We start from the raw sequence: 24,335 nt of genomic DNA, 5'->3' as shown, positions 1-24,335 counted from the left end.
TGTTTAAGCTTGTTTGTTTTTTTTATAATCTTGGCTTAATAGCTGAGTCAGCCTATTACGTCACTGAAGCTAATGGGTAGCTGTAATTATATTATTGATCTAAAAGCTAAAAGCATGAGAAACTAGAAACCATGTACCTTTAAAGAGAATTCACAAATAGCCTTGCCTGTCATTTTTTTCTTTTTCTTTTGAGTTCCTTTTTATTTTTTTAAATTGTGAAAATACCATACAGAGGGCTTACATTTACATGAGCAAGGTAATGAGTACATTTCTTATCAAGCATTGTGCCTGTACATTTTAAACGACTGGCATTTCAGCCTATTACTCATTATCCTGCCACTTAATAATAAAACATAGAACCCCTTTTCAAAGTAGAGGGGCATGGTAACCCAATATGCTACAAGATTCCATAGTATGTTTCCATAGCTATCTGGGCCTTAAGAAAGGAGATAGCTGACAGCATTTAACTAGGTAGCATTTCGTATTTTGGCTTATAGTCTACTTACAATGGGGTAAATGTAGATTCTTGCCAAATTTGAATTCTTTTTTGTTTGTTTTATTAGACAGGACCCTCCCTATGTAGACCAGACTGACTTCATGTGATCTTCGTGCCTTAGCTTCTAGAGTGCTAGGATTATAGGCGTATACCCCTGTGTCTGGGCAGATTTTGGGCAAATTCTGGGCAAAAGGAGCCTGACAAGAACATAATGATCCTTGAGAATTTCTGCATGTGAAAATGGATAAAAGGTCCAGTTAAGCATAAGTATTACAGTTCTATGTTGGGCGGAAGGTGGCTCAGTGGTACAGTGTTTGCCTTGCATACATGAGGCCCTGGGTTCGGTTCCTCAGCACCAAATAAATTTTTTTAAAAAGCCGGAAGTGGCACTGTGGCTCAAGTAGAGCGCTAGCCTTGAGCTGTTCAAGCCCCACGACCATCCTAAATGGCAAATAATTTTGTTGAGACACTTTCACAAAAAGATTAAAATAAAGCCTGTCATACGTTGCATACCTATAATCCCAGCAGTAGGATGAATGAAAGTTTGATGACAGCCTAGGCTCCATGCTAAGACTTTGTAAATAATAATAATAATAAATAATAATGATAAAGTCAAAATGTTGCAAGATGTTCAAAAGCTTATTAAAAGACATAATAAGCTTCCCCCAACCTGTCAACCTAGTTTGTTTTTAAATTGTCCAAACCATGAAATCTAATAATTAACCCTGTGAGGGACCATTTTTTTTAAGTCTTGTGTTTTTTAACTCTCACAACATCTCTGAATAAATAATATAATCATTTGACAAAAGAGGACAAATAACTTACTCAAGTAGGACTTGGATCAACAGGTCAGAGGAATGCTAGAAACTTAAGCCTCCTAATAAAATTTCTAAGGTTGCTTGAAGGCAGCTTCTTATAAACATTTTCCTTTTAGATATTACATGTTTAAAAGACTTGGTGAGGGATAGCATTTGGAGTTTTACTCAAGAGTATAGTAATAACAAAAAGATTTCCTTTGCTTTCCAGAGAAGTTTAACTTGGAAGTAGATGGTCAAAATGTTACACAACAGTGATTTTTTTAACTGATTCAACATAGATTCTGTGTCAGCACTTTGCTCCGCATACACAAAGCTCATCAGCTAGGAATCCAGCATAAAATATAGCTGTGGCCTTAGGATATAGCTCCGTGGAAGAGAGCTTGCTTTTGCATGCTCCAGACCCTGGGTTTGCTCCCCAGCTGAACCATGAAAGCAATCATAGTAACTGGTGAGTCTCTGAGAAAGAAATGGGTTACTTTGAGCAATTCTGAGTCCGTGAACACTGAATCAAATATCCGAAATAAAGCCACAAGGGCTGATCACTAACAAAACACAGACGCTGGGAATCTGCAAGCATTCAAGTGTCATCCATCCTACACGTGTTGGCTTAAAATGCGCTCCGGGGGGCCAGTCGGCCGGGGTGGGAGACGCCTGAAACCTCAGAAGCACTCCGAGAGGAGGCGGCAGGAAGAGCGCGGTTCCCGCCAGCCGGCCGGGGCGACACCGGCAGCGGAGGCCCGATCCAAGTGCAGATAGATGAATACCACTTACAACGCCCGGGAAGACCGGGAAACCGGAGCCAAAGCAGACCGGATCTCTACCCCACGCACCCCTCTCCGGCTCGGCGTGGGAAGTGCTCAAGAGTCCAAACCACGAGCGAACCGTTGAAGTCTGTGAATGGCGAGGGGCACAGTTGACTGCGCGGGGAGGGAGGCCCTTTCCACCTCACCAACGCCGGCCTTCCCCACCCCACGTGTCCCCGCGCCTCCGGGCTGCCCGGCGGTTACACCCCAACACGCCGCCGGCCCCGGCCTCCCACCTCTCCAGCACCCCGGGCCCGGCACACCAGTGCGTCCCGCGGGGAGGGAAGGGTCCGGGGTGGGGTCGCCCGGCGCGGGGCCGCGGTAGGTGCGGACGGCGGGGAGGACGCTGCCCCCTAGGGGAGCCGAGCCGCAGGCCCAGGCCCGGCGGGAGGGGCGGGCGCAGGAGGCGGCCGCTGGGAAGGCCGCGCCGTCGGGCGGGGCGGTCCCTCCAGCGGGCCGGGACCCGAGCGGCGGCGGAGGAAGGTGGCGGCGCGGCGGCGACGTCGGCCGGGACCGGACGGGGCGGGGGATCCGTGGCCGTTCCTGGCTGTGACCCTCGGCTCTTCAGCCCAGGCGCGGCGGCCGCGGACGGACCGAGCATGGCCGAGTCCCCGCCGCCGCCCACCGCGGATGCTGAAAGTTGCAGCGGAGAGCTGGCGAGCGGCGGGGAGCGGCGGCCGGAGGAGCCGCCCGGCGCGGCGACCCGAGAGGGCGAGGCGGGGCACTCGGAGCCCGGCTCGCCGGCGGCCGCCCCCTTCTTCCTGCTCTACCCGGGCGATGGAGGCGCTGGCTTCGCGGCGCGCCCGCCGCCGCCGCCACAGCGCGCCTGGAGGACGCCGCCGTCGCCGGGCTCCCCGCTGCCCTTCCTGCTGCTGAGCTACCCGAGCGGCGGCAGCGGCGGCGGCAAGCACCGTGAGTGGCGGGGCGCGGGGGGGGGGGGACGGGGACGCCGGCGGGGATCCGGGCACGGGTCCCGCGGAGCTCCGCCTCCCGCCGGGACTCGGAGCCGGGCGGGCGGACTGGCGCACGGATGCCGAGTGGCGGGTCCAGGCCACGGGCTCCCTCCCTCGGGCCGCGGCGCTCGTGCTCCGCGCCCCCCACGTGCTCGGCCGGGGAGGGGGAACAGGTCGCGCGCGGCCCGCGGGGGTCGCAGGCCCGGGCCGGGCCGCCCCTCAGCGCCGCCCTCGGGGCGGGGGGTGGCGGGGGGTGCGCCGGGAGCCGCGGCGGCTGTGGTAGGTGTGGCTGTGGGGCGCCCCCGCCGCCGCCGCCGCCCGGGCGGCCTCCGCTCTGCTGGGGAATTGATTTTTACGAGCTTTCTCCAGTAAATGACAGCTCCCGTCGCTCTCCTGGGAAGGGAAATCCCGAGCCAGGAGGAAACGGAGGGAGAGGGAAGTGTGGCTCGGGCCGGGCACCTCCCAAGGTGGGGTCTTTTGTCCGGAAGCGGCCTCCCCGTGGGAAGGCCTCTGTCACCCCGAGGTCCCCGGGCGCGGCGCGGCCCAGCCCACCCCGGGCCGGGTCTCCTCCGCCTGGCCGCGCGCGCGCGCCCTGAGCCGGGCCTCGGGCTGGAGAATGCATGAGGACTCTTGGAAGTGTACGCGACCTGGCTTCCAAAGACAAGATGTCGTGTGATGGAAATGTGGCTGGCGACCCTGAGTGGGTTGTACACGCCAGAAACCTTGCTGAAGGAGTTCTGAAAGAGTGAGGAACTTGCCCCGGGGCGGCGGGGGGGGGGGAGGCTCCTCCCCGCACCCCTCTATTTTTAAAGCTGGCCAGTGCCAATCTTTTCACTGCTCTGCCCTGCCAGGAAACTCTGACTTGGCTTTCTCAAAGGCTTGGGTCCAACTCCTAGGCAAAGATAAGACATTGCTGGGTATGTCCTAGGCTGTGTGATTAGCATGCTTAATATGTCTCTGTAGTCCTATTAAATATGGTGCCCTTTTTTTTCAGATGAAGACAGACACCCAGTGATCACATAATGTGTCGTTAGTAACAGTTTAAAAAAAAAAAAGGAATGAAGTGACCCAAATTCCGTATCCACCAAAAGCCAGGTTCCTTAGTCATCATCTTACAGAGGTCCAAACCTTGAGTCAGGTTAACAGTAAATGGCCCCTGGATTCAGCTGCCCATAGTCCAAGGTTCCTTCACTTCACTGCTGACCTAGAGAGTGGACCAAGAGGAGCATTGGCTAAGAAGCTTAGTAAAACAGAAGTCTTTGGGAGTGCTTTGCACTAATCTCCAAATGGGGCTGAGCCTCTAACTCACTCAGAGCTGAAACAAGTCTTTTGAATAGCAGAGAAGACTGGCACATAAGGATATTCTCAATGCTGACTACTTTCCATTTTCTAAGTAATCAGCTTTCTGCTTTAAGCACAACCTTTTTGCTCTCCTTAAAAAAATCTACTTATGGGGGCTGGGAAGGTGGCTCAGTGGTAGAGTGCTTGCCTCCCGTGCATGAGGACCTGGGTTCGATTCCTCAGCACTACATAAGCAGAAAAAAGCCAAAGAGGTGCAGTGGCTCAAGTGGTAGAGCACTAGCCTTGAGCTGAAAGCTGAGGGACAGCTCCCAGGCCCAGAGTTCAGGCCCAAAACCGACATTTCCCCCCCCCCCCAAAAAAAATTCTCTTTCTGTGTAATCTGCTTATTAACCACATCACTATACAATGAAGATACTCCTGTCTGTACTCTGTGCAGCAACTGTGACACAAAATTTGATATAGAAGAATTTTTCAACTATTGGCCAGTATTGGTTGTAGGTACTGTCAAGTATTGTTGGAAATTTGGACCTACATATGATAACAACAGGAATGGAAAACTGTTATAATCTCTTACTGTGACTCAGAAAGTATATGGAGTGATTACTCAGCACCCAAAAGTTTTCTGACTGTAATTTCAGTAGATTTTGGGGGGGGGTTGTTTTGTTTTGGTGATACTGGGGTCTAAACTCAGGGCCCTGCACTTATTTGCTAGTCATGGTTGAGGGTACAACCTCCAGACTTAGCACATGAAAGTTTTAGAATTTTCTCATGATCTTTATTTCTGAAATAGTTGATCAATGTGTAAGTATTCAGAAAAAACAAGATCCATTTCCTCTGCTTTAAAAAAAAACAGTCACGACTCACTACGTATATATACTATATATAGTCACTAAAGACTCACTATATATTTATAATTTTATTGTATTTATATAATTGACTTAAAGTACTTCTTGTTTGGAACATTGAATTTTTTATCTTATATGATATCTTTTGTAATTTATAACATACCTAAAAAGGAATACTCTAGAGGGTATCCTGCTGTCCTCTCGTATTTCTTTCTATAATGTACCTGAGGTCTTCAGACTTTCCATTTATTTATTTTGAAGCAGGATGTTATGATGTAGCCCAAGCTGGTCTCAAACTCAATTCTCTTGCCTCAGCCTCCCTGGTGCTGGGATTACAGGCATGCACTCAAAGATTTCTCACTTTAATTACCAAGACACTTCTTGAATTCAAATCCAACACCAAATGAGAGCTGAGGATCACAATTCAAATCCAGCCCAGGGAGGGAAAGGCCATGAGACCCTTAATCTCCAATTAACCACTAGAAAGCCGGAAGTGGCACTGTGGCTCAAGTGGTAGAGCACTCGCCTTGAGCTGAAGAACTCAGGGACAGACCCAGGCCCAGAGTTCAAGCCCCATGACCGACAAAAAAAAAAGAGTTACACATAGGTCTCTTCTCATTGCTTAGGAGCTTTATAATATAAAGGTACATTGTACAAAGTACTTTCTTTGTGAACCCCAGTCCCACCATGCTCACTTGTTCCTAATAGGAATCTTCAAGAGGCTGGGAAGGTGGCTCAGTGGTAGAGCGCCTGCCTTACATGCATGAGGCCCTGGGTTCGATTCCTCAGCACCACCTAAGCAAAAAGAAAAAAGCCGGAAGTGGCGCTGTGGCTCAAGTGGTAGAGCGCTAGCCTTGAGCTGAAGAGCTGAGGGACAGCGCCCAGGCCCAGAGTTCAAGCCCCAAAACCGGACCCCCCCCCAAAAAAATAGGAATCTTCAAGTGCCATGAATTCAAATTCACAAACACAAAATTGTATTATTTTGTGGTGCCTTTTACCTCTTGGTATATGACCTTCCATGCCAGTTTCTCATCAACTATCTAAAAATTAGCTAATTGCATGCCATCATGCCATATTTTAATAACTTTCTTTCCCATCTAACATTTGAAATCTGCTTGTGAATGGACAGATGAACAAACAGTGCTTAACTTAGTGTTGGATGGAAGAGACATTCCTGCTCTTTGCCTGGTTCACAGCTTCCATTTACAGTTACTCTCCTTCCAACTCCTAGAGCACTATTTGTGTTCAAGCCAGTGCCATGCAAATAGTCCACATTTCAGCTTTTGTCTTTTCTCTTCCAGTTGCAGCAGTGTACAGAAAGTATCCACTTACAAAGAAGGAGCTTTCTTACTCTATTTGTGTGCTTTGCAATGGGAAGGGGATAGAAAGAGGAATAGGAAAAACAAAAAAAAAGACTAGTTAGTTGTGTTACTATGACTACCCAGTCCGGAGTATACTAAGCAGTGAAAGCTATGGTTGACTCCTAGGTAGTAGTATATTGAAAAGGATGTGAGTGACTGTCACACATGCCCTTGAAGAATACATCATATGGGGCAGGAACTCCGAATTTACCTATAAACCCAGGACTGAGTGTTTACAGGAAGAAAACTGTTTCTGCATTTACAGTTTTATGTTTGTATATCTTTTGTATTTATTTGTTTGTAGTTTGACTTAACTGTAGTTACATTTGAATAATTGTGAAAAGGCCCAAAATCTTCTGAAAACTCCCAGGACTGCTGGCCAAGGTGGTGTTCTTCTTGGAAAAGCCATTTAATAACTGCGTGGATACAAACTTGAATGCTATTCTTACCAGAAAGCCAATGCAGCTAATCAACCTTGATCTGGTATCTAGCCAGAAAGTAATTCAGGCAACATGCTAATGCAGTGAAAGTGACTGGAAAGTTGAAATATACTTTGAATAGACTGAAAGCACTCTTGTTTTGCGTAAGAATTGCAGTGTTCAATGGAGAGTGGAAGAGGCTCACTGAATTACATTAGATCCAGGTTTACTGCCCTGCGTGGGTAAGTTAAAGGCATGTTGTTAGAAATATTTGTTGCCCCACCTTAGGCTAAAGAAAAGCCTATCTATCATTCATCATTAAGTGAATAGAGTTCTCAAACCCATTCTTGTGACACTCAAGACCTTGGGGAGGGGGGGGGCAACCTAAGACTGGCTGAAAGTTTATTATCAGTATTCTCTGAGTCCTTTTTATCTTTCTCCATTTCAGGTTTCTTTGACATTTTCCCTGTGCGTATGGCTAGCTGTCAACAGTACTCGGTGGACAGGATACTCAGCATGAGTGTGGGGAAGGGAGGTGGATGGAGCAGAGATGGGAACATTGTACGAAAGAGTTGTCAGGATTAGACAGCAAAGCGGCACACAGCAGTTTTTAGCACATCTCCTTTTAGAAGATGTTCCTTTCTTCTAACCTCACAGTCTGCTTTGGGATTCTCCATATTTGTTTACCTTCTTCTGTTGTCTTTTTTATGAATTTAAGAAATCTTGTAATCTAGTTTGAATATTTGGCTTGGCAAAATCCCAACTCTTCTTGCTCACAAACTGAGAAACAAGTTTTTTATTTGTTCAGCTATCCTTTTAACTTTTCCGTCAGTCTCATAGCATTAGTCTTTGTAGACTTCCAGGTAATTACAGTCATGTTTTTTGTGTTTCTAGAACTCTGAAAAGCAGAAGCCTGTATCACATCTCTGCACTTGGGGGAGGATGAGGGTAGGAGGATTGTGAGTTTTAGGCCAGCTTGGACTGTGTAGCAATACCCTGCCTCAAACCGAAGACAAGGGGGAAAAAAGCTTCTGTCAGTATTACTTTTGGTTTTTTATTTGTTTTTGAGAAAAGGGCTCACTCTGTAGTTTAGGCTGGCTTCAGACTCAAAATCCTCCACTTTCCAAGTGCTGGGATTACAGGCATATACTACCATGCTCAGCAGAAAGACCTTGATTGAGACATTAATACAGTTGGATTTGGTAGAACTGAATTTTTTATGGCTTATTTTTTATGGTTTTTGAGGTTGAAATCAGAGAGTGGGAATATAACAGTACAACAGTATAGAATGTTGTAGAGTTATCTCTCTGTACTAATGAACGTCTGTTAAGTCTTACATTTGGTAGGTACTCTTTTATAAGTGGTGTGCAGAATGCACAAAATGTTCCCATGGCAGCTATATTCTTTGTGAAGCTAGTTTTTTAGTTTCATTTTACAACTGAATAAATCGAGGTAAGAGGAAGATAAATTTCTCATGGTCATCTAGTAAATTGATAGCTTTGCTTCTGTAAATCATTGCTTATTACCATTGAACCATGAAATCAGATTTACTCTTTTCTTGTCTTATGTCAGTTATTTTTAAAAATTGAAAGAGGATGGATTGTAGTATTCCTAATGTTTGGTTTCTAACAAAAACTCAGCTTTTCGAGTGTTAATCATTTCATAGCTACTTTATGGTTATCTGGAGTCAGTATCTGTAGAGTGATACTGAGCCTCCCAAGTGTGTAACTCCAAATTAGAGAACTCTCAGAATCAGAAATAGACACAATGGATTTTGGTTCTGTGTGAGGAAAGGTGGCAGAGGGAAGAAAAGAAGTACTGTGATACACAGGAACATCATCTGGGAAATAGAGGAAAACAGTGGACTAGCAAAGACATAAATGACATGGACCTTTTCCCTCAAACCTGGTGAAAAGAAGTATGCCTGAAAAAAAAATCTGTTTCTGAAAATTAACTAAAAATATCATTTAAAGTGGAAAAAAAGGAAATGAATGTCTTATATACATGAGATGGAATGTAACTCCTCTCTCTCATATATATATATATATATATATATATATATATATATATATATGTTGCAGATACTAAAAGGGGGAAAACTACAGCATGAATGAGTCTTAGAAAATGCACTATTGAGTAAAAGGCTTACAAGTTTTTGTGTGTATCATGAAACCCTTATAATGTTCAAAACACTGAAATAAAATATGTCGTGTAGGCATTCACATATTGGTATGTGTGTATACACACATGCATACACACACATATATACAGAGCCTCTCTCACTCAACTTCTGTTCAAGGCTGGGGCTCTGCCAGTGGAGCCATACCTCCAAGCTAACATTTGTAAAGTAAGATAATGATCTCCATCAATTTAGAAGAGGTTACTTTAAAAGGGAAGGCAGACGAGAAACACAATTTTTAAGTTGTTGGTGCAGTTCTCCAGTGAAACACTGGTCTCGTGAATAATGGTTAAATCTTTAAGGAATTAAAATTATACATTGAGTTTTATCTCTAAAGAAGTCTGCAATGAGTCATTTTAGAAAATGAGTCTACCTTTCTTTTTTTCTACTTACAAGTTTATCAAGTGTTTGTGCTGGTCCTGAGGCTTGAACTCAAGGCCTGGGCTCTGTCCCTGAGCTTTTTTACCACTTGAGCTACAGCTCCACTTCTGACTTTTTGGTGATTAATTGGAGATAAGAGTTTCATGGACTTTCCTGCTAGGGCTGACTTTGAACTGTGGTCCTCCCATCTTAGTCTCCTGGGATAGCTAGGATTGTAAGCCTGAGCCACCAGCACTCAGCTGTATCAAGTATTCTTAGTGCTGAAGTCTAACCTGGTAAGTAATTGGTAACCATTTCACTGAGATAAATGTCCTTTTAGCTTTGTCTCTAAAGTCGTAGTAGAGTGAACCAAATCATAGTATCCTTCCTGCTATCTGGGAAATACTTTCTTTACCATTTGCTACCATATCACAGGAACAATCTGCAATGAGCTATTCATTCCTCAGAAAATTCCACTTAGGAAAAGCCTGAACTACATGTGTAAGTCAGGGTGCTAAGTGGAAGGTATGATTTGTGAAGCATTAGGCACAAAATATAAAACTGATCAAAAAGTCTTCAAATCAATTAATCTATCTCTCTATCATCTGTGTGGTACTAGAATTTGAACTCGGGGCCTTATACTTGTAGACAGGCGCTCTGCTCTTTGAATCCCTTAATGATTTAGTTATTTTTCAGCCAGGGCAAGCTTAGACCACAATCCTCCTAGGTACATGCCACTGTACTCTGCATTGGTTGACATGGGATCTGGAACACTTTTTGGTCAGGCTGGCCTTGAACCTCTCATCTCTTGATCTCTCAGCCTCCTTTTAGCTAGGATTACAGCTGTAAGTTAAATTCATGTTTAGGAGCTTTTATGTTGATTTGCTTTGATCATTTTTATTTCCTTTGAGTGATGTTTGATTTGAAGAAATAATTGGGGTGGAGTGCTCAAGATACAGAAGAAAATGGACTAGACAGAAGAATAACAGATCTGACTGCTAACCATGTGTTCCTGAGCCAGTTATGTGGCTCCTTGGGATTCCTTGTAAGAATAGGTATTAATATCTACTTTATTGTGTACTTGTAAGGATTTGAACTGATATTTATAAAACACCTAACATTAAATAGAAGTTCAATAAATGACAATTGAATAATTATTCCACACCAGATAACTTGAACTTAAGCTTGACAAACCAGTCATTGTTTTCTAATAATTGCAATTTACCATCATTGTCCTTTGAGAGCAATATAACCTCTTATCTTGAAATATTTTTTTTACTTTGAATCAACTGTAATGTAGAAAAACCAAGCTGTATAAGTAGATAAAACACAGTTCATAGTATATGGTTTATTATTTATTAAACTACATAGGCTTATTAATTCTATTTTAAGATCACAGACTATACCTTGTCTTTCTCACAGCCATCTTTAAAATATGTGCCGTTGAGCCTGGTATCAGTGGCTCTGTCTGTAATCCTAGCTGCTCAGGAGGCTGAGATCTGAGGACTGCGGTTCAAAGCCAGCCTGTGCAGAAAAGTCTGTGAGTCTCTTATCTCCAGTAAATCACCAGAAAACTAGAAATGGCACTGTGGCTCAAGTGGTAGAGTGCTTGCCTTGAGCTGAAAAGCTGAGGGACAACACCCAGGCCCAGAGTTCAAGCCCCACAACCGACAAAAAAAAAAAAGTGCCATTATTGATAAATGAGTTAAGATGAAAAAACGTCAAGGTCTGTATGTCTTACTGAAAGCTTACTATTATCTTTATGTGCAAAGCTAATAAGTTTATTTAGTGAAGCCTCAAATGTAAAAACAGTAGCAATATTTACAATTATATGAATGTAGTTTTTTTTTTTTTTTTTTCCGGTCGTGGGGCCTGAACTCTGGGCCTGGGCGCTGTCCTTCAGCTCTTCAGCTCAAGGCTAGCACTCTACCACTTGAGCCACAGCGCCACTTCCGGCTTTTTTCTTTTTGCTTATGTGGGGCTGAGGAATCGAACCCAGAGCCTCGAGCATGCAAGGCAAGCGCTCTACCACTGAGCCACCTTCCCAGCCCCATTAATGTAGTTATTTTTATTAATCTTCTACAGACAGTTTTGTTATCCTCAAAAATCCATTGTTTATGAACCAAGTGAATAACTGTACTGAATACAGTAAGTGTTGTTTATCTGAAGATCATGTATACCTCTTACATAATGAAGTACAGCTTTTCTTACGTATCCACAGTCCTTATTTCTGAAATCACTACCTATCTTGCGGGTAGATAAGAGAAGCTGAAGGGTAACCAGTTTTTGGCTTCTTCCCAGAGTTTTAGTTGCTTTGTGTCTCTGTGTCTGCAGCTCTGCTCACTGTCTGGTTCTCCTCTGTCCTTCTGGAGAGGGGTTGGGAAGGATCTTTAGAAGGGATGTTAGCCAAGTTTCTTTCTTAATAATCTAGATATTCCTGTTGTGCTAGTGTGCTGTAATCAATCCTGTTCTTCTATTCATGGTAGTAAATACTGAGTAATTGGTGGGAAAATTGCTTGTTGTGGTTTATGTCAACAGTGAATTCAAGTAAAGTAGTCCTCCCTTAATCTGTGATATTACTTTCAATGTTTTCATTTACCTCTTATCTTAAAACACCAAATGGAAAAAATTCCAAAATTGACAATTCATAAGTTGGATTTTGTTATTTTGGATGGGAGATATGTACTGAGGTTTTGAACTCAGGATCTCTTTCTTGTTAGCCAGGCATATTTCTACCCTAGCCATTGCCTCTAGCCCTTTGTGCTCTGCTCATTTGTTTTGTGCTGGTTCTGAGGCTTAAACTCAACCTGGTCACTGTCCCTTAGCCTTTTTGCTCAGGCTGGCACTCTACCACTTGAGCTATAGCTCTACTTCTGGCTTTTTGGTGGTTAATTGGAGATAAGAGCTTCACGGGCTTTCCTGCCTGAGTCCAAACAGCAGTCTTCAGATTTCAGCCTCCTGTGTAGCTAAGATTACAGGCTTCAGCTACTGACACACTGATTGTTCTGGTTATTGTCAGCTATGGGGCTTGAACTCAGGGCTGAACTGAGCCCTTTTGTGCTCAAGGCTAGCATTCTACCGCTTTGAGCCATAGTGCCACTTCCGGTTTTCTGGTGGTTAATTGGAGATAAGAAGATCTCATGGGAACTTTTCTGCCCTGGATGGCTTTGAACCTCAATCCACAGATCTCATCCTCCTGAGTAGCTAGGATTATGGTTGTGAGCCACCCGCACCTGGCTTGAGGTAGAGTCTCAGTTATTGCCCAGGCCAATCATGGCTAAGGTGGCTGGCATGAATGAATTTTTTTTCTGTTGAGTTGGGGATCTCACAAGCATTTTTTTTTTGTTCCAGCTGACCTTGAACTGCCACCCTCCACCCCCAATGTCGTTTCCCAACTAGCTAGCATTATAACAGTATACCACTGCATCTAGCAACAGTTCATAAGTTTTAAATTGTATACTACCTTAAGTAATTCATTGAACTCTTGTGCCTTCCTACTCTGTCCTGCTTGACACATGAGTCATTTTCTTTGTTAAATATATATATATATATATATATATATATATATATATATATATATATATATACTGTAGGTGTTGCCTCCCCCCCACCCCCCATTGGCAGACCAGTCATCCTGCTACTACAAAGCTGGTACTCAAGCAATTTTTACATAGTAGCCTAACAGCGTCACACTTCCTCCATCGCTCCCTCACTAGTCTTTGTAGCATGACACATCATCACAAAGAGAAATGTGAGTTCAGTGCACTAGGATATTTTCAAACAAAGATCACATTCACATAGCTTTTACTGTAGATATAGTGATTTTTTTTACTATTATTATTGTTCATCTCTTTTGTGTGTGTATGCATGCATACGCAGGCACGTGTGTGTGTGTGTGTGTGTGTGTCTGTGTCTGTGTCTGTGTGTCTGTGTCTGTGTGTGTGTGTCTGTGTGTGTCTGCTTGCTGGTCCCTGAGATTTGAACTGGGTACTGTCACTGAACTTTTGTGCTCAAGGCTAGCACTCTACCACTTAAGTCACAGTTCCACTTCCAACTTTTTTGGTAGTTAATTGGAAATAAGAATCTCCAAGACTTTCCTATCCTGCCTGGTTTTAAACCATGGATCTTAGATCTTAGCCTTCTGGGTAGTTAGGATTACAGGAGTGAGCCATTGATGCCCAAATTGTTTATCTCTTACTATCTTAGTTTATAAATAAGTTATCATAGGTATGTATGTACAGTATAGGGGGAAAATAGTACATAGAGCTCATTTGAAACTCACCTCAAACATCCGTTGAAAACTTGGCCCATCTTCTCTACTGATTTTGGGGAGCTATTCAGTATTCTTTGTTGTATACTTTAAGAATATATCCATGATCTAAGCTGGATGCTGGTGGCTCACGCCTATAATCCTAGCTACTCAGGAGGCTGAGATTTGAGGATAGTGGTTCAAAGCCAGCTCGGGCAGGAAAAGTCCATGAGACTCTTATCTCCAGTAAACCACCAGAAAACCAGAGGTGGCGCTGTGGCTCAAGTGGTAGAGCACTAGCCTTGAGCTGAAGAGCTAAGGGACAGTGTCCAGGCCCAGAGTTCAGGACCCACGACCATCACCACCAACAACAAAAGAATATATCTGTGATCTGGAGTCTTCTTTGTGTGTTTACCAGTACTGGGGCTTGAACTCAGGGCCTCTCACTTGGTGTTTGTTTTTTTTTTCTCAAGGCTGGTGCTCTACCACCTGAGTCACCCCTCCATTTCCAGTGACCAACAGTGTTGATCTCACAGATAGCCAGGGCTATTTAAAATTCGGATTCTAGGAACAATATTCTTTGTAATTTAAAAGTTTTAGGGTCTGGGAAGGTGGCTCAGTGGTAGAGTACTTGCCTTGCTTGCATGAGGCCCTGGGTTCAAATCCTTAGCACCACATAAGCAGAAAAAGCTGGAAGTGGCTCTGTGGCTCAAGTGGTAAACTGCTCGCCTTGAGCTGAAGACCTCAGGGACAGCACCCAGACCCAGAGTTCAGGCCCCACAACCTAAAAAAAATAAATAAATTTTTAATGGCAGGTTTTATGTTTTGAAGTACTAGATGGTATAAATTATAAACCATTTCCTTATATGGTTTTTTCCTTCCTACTGTACTGGGGATTAATCTTAGGGCTTTACACTTGCTAGGTAGGTGCTTTACCACTCTAACCATACTTCTAGCTTCAGTTTGCCTGGGTTATTTTTGAGGTAGTGTTTCACTGTATACCTAGGTCCTCCTATTTATGCTTTCCATGTCACTGTGGATGACAGGTGTGCTCAGTTGAGATGGAGTCCAGAAATTTTATGTCTGGGTTGATCCTGACCCATGATTCCCCAGGCCCTTCCTCCCAAATAGCTAGTATTATAGGCTTGAACAACCACCTAGGCCACCTTTGTGTTTTAATGCACAAATTGGAAATGTATTTGAATAAAAGGGAACTCTATATATAATTAAATATGAAGCCGGGCACCGGTGGCTCCTGCCCTAGCTACTCAGGAGGCTGAGATCTGAGGATCACAGTTCATAGCCATTCCGGGCAGGAAAGTCTGTGAGACTCTTTTTTTGGGGGGGTGGGGGTGGGTCCAGTCGTGGGGCCTGAACTCTAGGCCTGGGCGCTGTTCCTCAGCTCTTCAGCTCAAGGCTAGCACTCCACCACTTGAGCCACAGCCCCACTTCTGGCTTTTTTCTTTTTGCTTATGTGGTGCTGAGGAATCGAACCCAGGGCATCAGGCATGCAAGGCAAGCGCTCTACCACTGAGCCACCTTCCCAGCCCAGTCTGTGAGACTCTTATCTCCCATAAACCACTAGAAAACTGGAAGTGGCGCTGTGGCTCAAGTGATAGAGAGCTCACCTTGAGCCGAAGAGTGCAGGGACAGTGCCCAAGCCCAGAGTTCAAGCCCCACAACCGACCAAAAAAAAAAATAAATAAAATAAATATGAATATGTTACATGAAGAATTTTGTCTGCATTTGGGTCTCTAAACTCTGCGGTGAATCAGGCTTTTATTTTTTATTTTATTTTTTATTTTTATTTATTTATTTTTTGGGGGCCCGGTCGTGGGGCCTGAACTCTGGGCCTGGGTGCTGTCCCTCAGCTCTTCAGCTCAAGGCTAGCACTCTACCACTTGAGCCACAGCGCCACTTCCGGCTTTTTTCTTTTTGTTTATGTGGTGCTGAGGAATCAAATCCAGGGCCTCATGCATGCAAGGCAAGCGCTCTACCACTGAGCCACCTTCCCAGCCCCCAACTCAGGCTTTTAATTTAGCTAATTGGGAGGCAAAGATAGGGAGCCAAGGATGTTAGTTCAAGCCTGTCCAGACATAAAAGTTTGCAAAAACATAAAAGTTTCATGTCATCACAGCTACAGGAGAAATAGAGTGACTGAGTGGTCATCCCGTGACATGGTGAAGCACGGGGAGGATTGCAGTCCAGCGTGGTACAAAACCATCAAGTAAAATCCTCCCTCTGAAAATTACCAGTGCCAAGGGCTGAAGCTACGGCTAAAGTGGTAGAGCCACTTTCTAGCAAGCTCAAGGCTCTGAATCAACCCCCAGTACAGAAGAAAGAGGAAGAGGATGAGGACGAGGAGGAAGAAAAGGAAAAAGGGGAAGGAGGTTGGGGGGGGGGGGCGGGAAGAAAGACACTGCATCAGCATACCTAGTGCCTGGATCAACAACTAGCATCTGGAGAAACTGTCAGTGAATATTTTGTGAATGAGTAGTTCTCACTCCCAATGTGGGATAATACTGGGGAGACTGAAATAGGAATAAATGAAGCACTAGTATTTTATTTTCCTTAGTAACATGCTGGTTTTCTTCCCAATTATAAATAATCATATATATATATATATATATATATATATATATGCATAGATATATATAGAGAGAGAGAAAGAGAGAGTGTCCCTGATTTACAATTTTTTGACATTACAGTGGTTTGGGAGTGATACATGTTTGGCAGAAATTGCATGTTGAGTTTCAAAGTTCAGTCTTTTCCCAATCTAGCCATAAGCAGTGAGTTGCAGCCCCTAATCAGCCCCATAGTAATGAGGGTAAACAACGAATACTCCACAGAGTGCTAGTACTCCTTGGCTTAGGATGAGGCTACATCACATAAACCCATCGTAAGTTGAAAGTACCTAAGTATATTTAAAGATGGGAGTATATAGCTCAGTGGTAAAGCATGTTCTTAACATGTAAAAACTCTTTTTGTTCTTACTAAGGTGATGTACAGAGGGGTTACTGTTTCATAAATCAGGTAATGAGTACATTTCTTTTGGGGGCAAGTCTTCCTTTGTTCTCTTTTAGTTCCTGCCTCCTGGTCCCCTGCCCACAATTTGTCTAAGTTCATTTTCAACATAGAGTTGACTGAGTACCACTGCTGCATTGGTGCTTAACATTTTGGGGGCTCAGCATTCAACCTGTAGCACCCCCTAAAAATGGATATAGTAAGCCTAAGCTATTAAATAGCTAGCACTGAGCTGTGGCTCAGTGGTAGAGTGCTAACTTTGAATAAAAGGGCTCAGAAGCAGCGCCCAAGCACTGGGACTAGCAAAAATATTACACCGTAGAATATCAGTCATGTCCATTGGTGATCATGTGCATGGCAGAACTGTGACTCATCACTGCTGCCTAGCACATCAAAAAAGCATTCATATAACATACAACCAGCTCAGGAAAGATCAAAATTTGAAATATAGTTTCAACCAAACATATATTGCTTTTGTCTATCATAAAACTGTACATTAAGCCATCATAACTCAAAAATTGCATTGTGTTCCTGGGCCATGATACTTTGGCAGGTTAGATATATTAATTGCATTTTGACTTAAACTATTTTCTACTGAGGATGGGTTTATTAGAACATAGCCTCATTAAAAATCAACAGAATAAATCAGAGTATATGCAGTTTTATGTTACACTATTCTACCTTCGCAGGGCTGGGAAGGTGGCTCAGTGGTAGAGCGCTTGCCTTGCATTCATGAGGCCCTGGGTTCAATTCCTCAGTACCACATAAGCAAAAAAAGAAAAAAAAAAGATTTACTATTCTACCTTCGCTTTCACAACACAAAAGTGCTTTTTCAGTCTCAAATTACAATTAATCATTGATTTAAATTTTAATATTTAGGGGATTTTTTTCTTAGTTTTTAGAAATTTAAGTAAATTAAGGTATCTTTGGTAGGAGTCCTTAGAAGTGAGTAGTCTTGGAATTTCCTTCCTTCCTTCCTTTCTTTTTCTCTTTCTTTCCTTCCTTTCTTTCCTTCTTTCTTTCCTTCCTTTCTTTCCTTCTTTCTTTCCTTCCTTTCTTTCCTTCCTTTCTTTCCTTCCTTTCTTTCCTTCCTTTCTTTCCTTCCTTTCTTTCCTTCCTTCCTTCCTTCCTTCCTTTCTTTCTTTCTTTCTTTCTTTCTTTCTTTCTTTCTTTCTTTCTTTCTTTCTTTCTTTCTTTCTTTCTTTCTTTCTTTCTTTCTTTCTTTCTTTCTTTCTTTCTTTCTTTCTTTCTTTCTTTCGTCATGGGGCTTGAACTCTGGGCCTGGGCGCTGTCCCTGAGCTCTTCAGCTCAAGGTGAGCATTCTACCACTTGAGCCACAGCAACATTTCCCATTTTCTGGTGGTTAGTTGGAGATAAGAGTCTCAGGGACTGCCTGGGCTGGCTTTGAACCTCAATCCTCAGATCTCAGCCTCCTGTGTAGCTAGGATTACAGGCGCGATTCCCCAACAACCGACTGGGATTTATTTCTTGATATTATATGTTTCTCCTTGGAACTGAATCCCTGAAGTTGAGAGAAAAAAGGTTTCTTTCAATTATCAAATGCATTTTCAATGAATGTCATTAGTATTCCTCTCGTTACCATTGTGTAGCTGAGACAACCCATACGTGTTTGCACTTTTGCTATCAAGGTATAAATACCTCATTGGAAAATGTAAGTCCTCTGTGTATATGTTGGTTCTTTGTTCTTCGATCTAGATAATTTGGCTTCACTACATTCCAAGATGGGAAGATTTCTTAAATACGACAGTTTTATCTTCTGCTTAGAAATATATTTCATGCGTCCTTCAGAAACATACATATATATGTATATATATGTGTATGTGTATATATATATATATATATATATATATATAAGCAGTATACAGCAGTATCAAAAGGGAGGAGACTGCCATTAATCAGGAAAGTTCAGTCTTTTATTACATTTCTGCCAAGTCTTAAAAGTCAATTCTTTATATCTTGGAGAAACAAATCATAAATACTTCAGAATAAGATACCTATACTAAAAATCTGCTTTAGTTTTTTTAAAAATATCTCTAGTATCTAAAATGATTTTAATAGCTATGTAACTAAAGATAGAAGTGAATTATGAGCTTGGTAGGTTAGTCTAATTGCCTTTTGTATGATCTTTGCTGAGGAGTACTATCTGGTATTAATTGCCTTCCTATTATTCAGCTCTTCTATGTCACAGTGAGAGAAATTGATGAGAATATGTGCATTGTGTTATGTCTGATCAAGGTTTGACTAGCACAGTCTGGAAGTGGGTTGTGCAGGATGAGAGAGCAGCCTAATTGCTCTTCCCGCATCAGCAGCATCTATAAAGCATCCTGGGAATTGCTTGCCCTGCGCTCAGAGCAGCTGGTCACATGAGCCTGAATTTTCAGTTCAGTTCATTAGTCAGCCATTTTGGTCAACACCCTGCTTACTGCGCACAACCAATCCTGTTAGAACTCAGCATCCTGGCTCATCTCAGCAGATCCTGGAAGTGCTTTCTGCAGTTCAAGATTTTTTTTAAGCAAAATTGAAAATACAAATTTATTTTTCATTCATTTTTCTCCTTTTGTACTTTTTTTTCTGCACAAAGAAGGAGGAATTTTTCTTTCTTTCTTTTTTTTTACTTAATTGTGCTGAGGCCAGTTTCTTTAAAGGCAACATTGACTGGTTGTGCAGGGTTTAAAGCCTGAGGGAAAAAGGGGTAGAGAAAGAAGATAAAAGGAGAGGACGCTGGGAGAAGACAAACATCATTTTATTTTGCTACGTGGTAGGAGCTATCCATAAGAAAAGATAAGTGTACACTTACTTACTTTGATTAGTTGGTTCCATAAGGTATTTTTTCCTTGTTTTTGTTTTTCAAAGCTTCCCCTCCACCCCTTTTCCCTGAACGCTTTGTTTCAAAGCTTCAGATCTGGGATTTTTGTTGAGAGGATTTTATTTATTTTGTGTGTGTGTGTGTGTGTGTGTGTGTGTGTGTGTGTGTGTGTGTATTGTGGTCCCAGCTGAGTCATCATGTCCGCTCTGACACCTCCGACCGATATGCCAACCCCCACCACTGACAAGATCACACAGGCTGCCATGGAGACCATCTACCTTTGCAAATTCCGAGTGTCCATGGATGGAGAATGGCTCTGCTTGCGAGAGCTGGACGACATCTCACTTACACCTGACCCAGAGCCTACACATGAAGGTATGGTCAGATCCTCTCCCCACCGCCAGTGTCTCCAGCATCCTCATTGTTGTAGGGGAGGGAGGATAAGGAGAGGTCGGAAGAACCTACATGCTAATTGTTAGCAATATTGAAAACATTTCATCCTCACTTACCACTCTGTTCCCCCTCTCTTGCTTACTGAGGGGAAGAAAAAATTCCTACTCCTGAGGTCTCCTTTCAGAAAGATACTTGTGCTCCTTTAGAGTTCTTTGTCTTTAAGGCTCTAAAAAGAACATCTGAGACCACTTGTCACATCTGATCCTAACCCAAAGTGAACAAGCTATCAACTTTGCACCTATGTTAAAATAGTATAGTAATTGTAGTTTTTCTTAATAGTAAGTTAGACAGTAAGACTATGATTATAGGATACTGCATGATGAATACAGCAGCAACACAAGATCTCTAGAATATAATAGTCCTTTCATCAGGATATTATGTTAAGCAGGCTGTGCCATCTAAAAGATATTTGAAAAAGCATTCTCTTGTTTAATAATATGTATTAAGTTAAATGAAAATGCACTTTATATTCAATACTCATTTCATGAATATAGAATAAAAAAATTCATGTCTTAAAAAGGCTATCCATGAACGCTGTTGATGATTATTTTTCACAAGTTATTCTTTCATATTTACTACTATGACTCATTTGAAATTTCACTGTCTTCAGTATTTTTGTGGTCTCTTGACTTACTTTCTTCCAGAACTGTTCCTAAATTGTGTGGTGTTTTCAGCTCCTACTCTTTAATTTTCTTAATGCCATGCTGAAAATTGATTTGTTTTTAAAACAGTGGCTTCTCATCTTATGTCTATTCTCTACCCTTAATTAATAAAGGTAAAAAATGCTTGTATGTAAGGAGAAATTTAGGCATATCTATAGCACAGAGAGACCATAAAGTAACATAACCAATTGAGTCAGGGAAAGTGATTCCTTGCCCTTGACCTTATGTTGCAATTTTATCATGACCCAGATTTCACCCACTAGGTTTGATAAGGATTTTTTCTCCCCAGACTTAACCTTAAGAAATTTTTAGAGATTACCAACATCACTGAACACCAAACAGTCAAGTATATGACTTAAAAACAAGGTTTCAGTCATTTTTCTTAACACCTTTTACATCTGTTGGATTTAATAAAGTTGGTTTTTCAATCAGCAATATCCTTCAGCCATGTTTCTCAGAATATCCCAGGGGTCAGAAATTATCATCTAAAATTCCATACAAGGCCAATACTGTCTAAAACAGGCTAAGGCTTTAATAATTTTTAGGAAAGGAAAATGAGATTGAAAGTTACCAAGAAGGCTTTTAGCAAGTGCATGTTTACATATTTTATTTGAGAAAAATCCCCATCCATTTTGAAAGTCATACAATGTAAAATATTCCTTTCATTATAAAACCCAGGGCTGGGAAGGTAGCTCAGTGGTAGAGTGCTTGCCTTGCATGCATGCGGCCCTGGGTTCAATTCTTCAGTACCACATAAGCTGAAAAAAACAAAAGTGGCGCTCTGGCTCAAGTGTAGAGTGTTAGCCTTGAGCTGAAGAGCTGTGGGACAGTGCCCAGACCCAGAGTTCAGGCCTCACTACTGACAAAAATAAATAAATAAAAATAAAAAATTATAAAACCCAGTTTCTCAATGTCTCAAAAAATAATTCGTAGTAGTTTTATTTATTTATTATTTTTTCCAGTCCTGGGGCTTGAACTCAGGGCCTGGGCACTGTCGCTGAACTGCTTTTCTCAAGGCTAGCACTCTACCACTTGAGCCACAGCGCCACTTCCAGCTTTTTCTGTTTATGTGGTACTGAGGGATCCAACCCAGGGCATCATGCACGCAAGGCCAGCACCCATTCCCAAGGTGAGCCACAGTCCCAGCCCACTAGTAGTAGTTTTGGTACAAGAGTCCTATGGGTTAGCAAAAAGAAGCAATTTGGTCCATATAAACATTTGTAATGGTGCTATGTGAATGCTTTATTGTTGCCATAGATTAAAATACAGAAATGTTGAAAAATGTAGAGAACTACAGATTAAGATGTAATTGTCATAGCTTTGATGAAGGAAGTCAGAAAGGTTTCCATGGCCTTAAATCAATTGTAGAGGATGTGGAAGAAAATAGAGAAAAGCTGATTTTGGAGATTTTGCCTGAAGTTAGTCAAAAAAAGGAGTTATATCAAATGATTAGAAATGGAAAAGCACAAGGCCATAAAAGCATATGTAACTATAATAATCTAGGAAGTGCTTGGCAGTACTTGGGAGCAGGGGTGTATTTTTTTGCTCTATTGGCAAACTGAGTATCTATAAATAATCATTTGGAGCCAAGAAATATCTATTTTAACATTGATACCAGTGATAATAGATTTAACTTAGCTGTAAGTATTTAAGTACTGGTAAGTGATTATGTGAATACCATAAAATGGAACTCCTGATGCCTAAACCCACAGAAGTATGTAGGCCACTTTTTGACTGATTCATAGAGAAAAAGTTGGAACAGTCATATAGGAGGGGCACCTGTCTGCCTAGGCAATGTTATTATCCCATTTACAAAAGAGGAAATTGACATTTTGGGATGTAGTTAATGGTTATAACTAGGAATAAAATCTTCGGCTAAGGGGCTGGGAAGGTGGCTCAGTGGTAAAGCGCTTGCCTTGCATGCTTGAGGCCCTGGGTTTGATTCCTCAGCACCCATAAGCAAAAAAAAAAAAAAAAAAAAAAAAAAAAAGCCAGAAGTGGCGCTGTGGCTCAAGTGGTAGAGCGCTAGCCTTGAGCTGAAGAGCTGAGGGGCAGCGCCCAGGCTCAGAGTTCAGGCCCACGACCGGACCCAAAATAAAACAAAACAAAAACCTTTGGCTAAGACTCAACCCATTCTCAGCACTCTGACTCCAGAAGTCAATAATAATAATAATAGTCCAAAAATAGACTTGCATGCAATAAGGAATGTCTTCCTGCTCTCTTTAGACCCCTTTCTGACATACCATTATGAGCTGAAATTTTGGCCTCCACACGAGACCAAAAGCATGCCATTTGAAACATTCTTGTTTATTGTCATCAATTAAATGGGAGTATAGCCACCTGAACCTTTTATCCACTCATTCTCTTTCTACTCATTTCTGTAAAGTACTCAAAAATACATCTGTGTAGATATTGCTGAACAGAAAAAATGGCACACTGCTAAAACTGACCTGGTTTTCAGGCAGCACTTCTATAGGCTAAGTTGAAAATGTTTCTGATAAGACTGTATAAAAGTCATGTGAAAAGCTATGGGAACAGGAATGTTTATGATTATCGGTTGTCTGGAGGAATAGTAACGTTGAGTTTACTTTAGCCAAGCATTTCTGTGCTTTGCTTCTAGTGATTTTATTTATCTAATGTATTTATACATCCTTTTAATATACTTACTATTCCAACACCCATTTTGCTGTTACACTGTGATGAGATTCTTCATGCCAATGTTCGATCTAGAAAACTACTGTCCCCCTTTTCTACAGATCTTATCTCAAACTGGCACCCTTCCTTTCCTAAATCACTGGATATTATCTGTATCACTTATTTAAATACGCTCAGAATCTTTCAGGTATTTATTTATTTTATTTTGTCAGTCATGGGGCTTGAACTCAGGGCCTAGGTGCTGTCCCTGAGTTCTTTTGCTCAAGGCTAGTGCTCTACCATTTTGACCCACAGCACCACTTAGGGTTTTCTGGTGGTTAGTTGGAGTCTCACAGACTTTTTCTGCCCTGCTGGCTTCAAACCATGATCTTAAGATCTCAGCCTAGGATTACAGGTTCGAGACACCTAGCAATAACTTATTTTAAAGGAAAGGATTATTGGAATACCTTCCCTCTTTTTTTTTTTTGGTCGGCCGTGGGGCTTAAACTCAGGGCCTGGGCGCTGTCCCTCAGCTCCTCAGCTCAAGGCGAGCGCTCTACCACTTGAGCTACAGCGCCACTTCCGGTTTTCTGGTGGTTTATTGGAGATAGGAGTCTCACGGTCTCTCCTGCCCGGGCTGGCTTTGAACCGCAATCCTCAGATCTCAGCCTCCTGAGTAGCTAGGATTACAGGCGTGAGCCACCAGCGCCCCGCTTACCTTCCCTCTTTTGCACACAATTTAATTCATGGTATCTTGTTTTCTTATTTGTTTCGTATTGTAGACATATCTATTTGGATTACTATAATATATAGCTTCTTATTGTTGTTGGGTTATTGGGGTTCTTTGTTGTTGTTTTTTCTTCTTCCAGTCTTAGGGCTTGAACTCAGGGTCTGAGTGCTGTCCCTGGACTCCTTTTGCTCAGGGCTAGCACTCTACCGCTTGAGCCACA

At 42.5% G+C, this 24,335-nt stretch overlaps 1 protein-coding gene across 17 annotated transcripts in view; it reads left to right on the top strand.

Moving 5' to 3' along the window:
* The first annotated feature begins 2,606 nt into the window (after positions 1-2,606).
* Positions 2,607-24,335, top strand: part of Rufy3 (RUN and FYVE domain containing 3) — a 77,174-nt gene continuing 55,445 nt past the window's right edge. For 5 of the 17 annotated variants that reach the window (XM_070012705.1, XM_070012706.1, XM_070012703.1 and 2 more), the window contains exon 1: positions 2,608-3,029. In XM_070012705.1, the coding sequence (XP_069868806.1) occupies positions 2,717-3,029 (313 nt within the window). In that variant the 5' untranslated portion in view covers positions 2,608-2,716. Of the gene's footprint in view, positions 3,030-19,206; positions 20,012-24,335 lie in introns of those variants that run through there. The other 12 variants (XR_011369994.1, XM_070012711.1, XM_070012712.1 and 9 more) reach the window with 9 other exon arrangements.

Source organism: Dipodomys merriami, unplaced genomic scaffold, assembly GCF_024711535.1.
Source record: "Dipodomys merriami isolate MVZ:Mamm:240054 unplaced genomic scaffold, mDipMer1.0.p SCAF_9, whole genome shotgun sequence".
NCBI classification, from domain to species: Eukaryota; Metazoa; Chordata; class Mammalia; order Rodentia; family Heteromyidae; genus Dipodomys; species Dipodomys merriami.
Note: the sequence above shows the minus strand (reverse complement) of the source record. Positions and strands in the feature narration are given on the sequence as shown.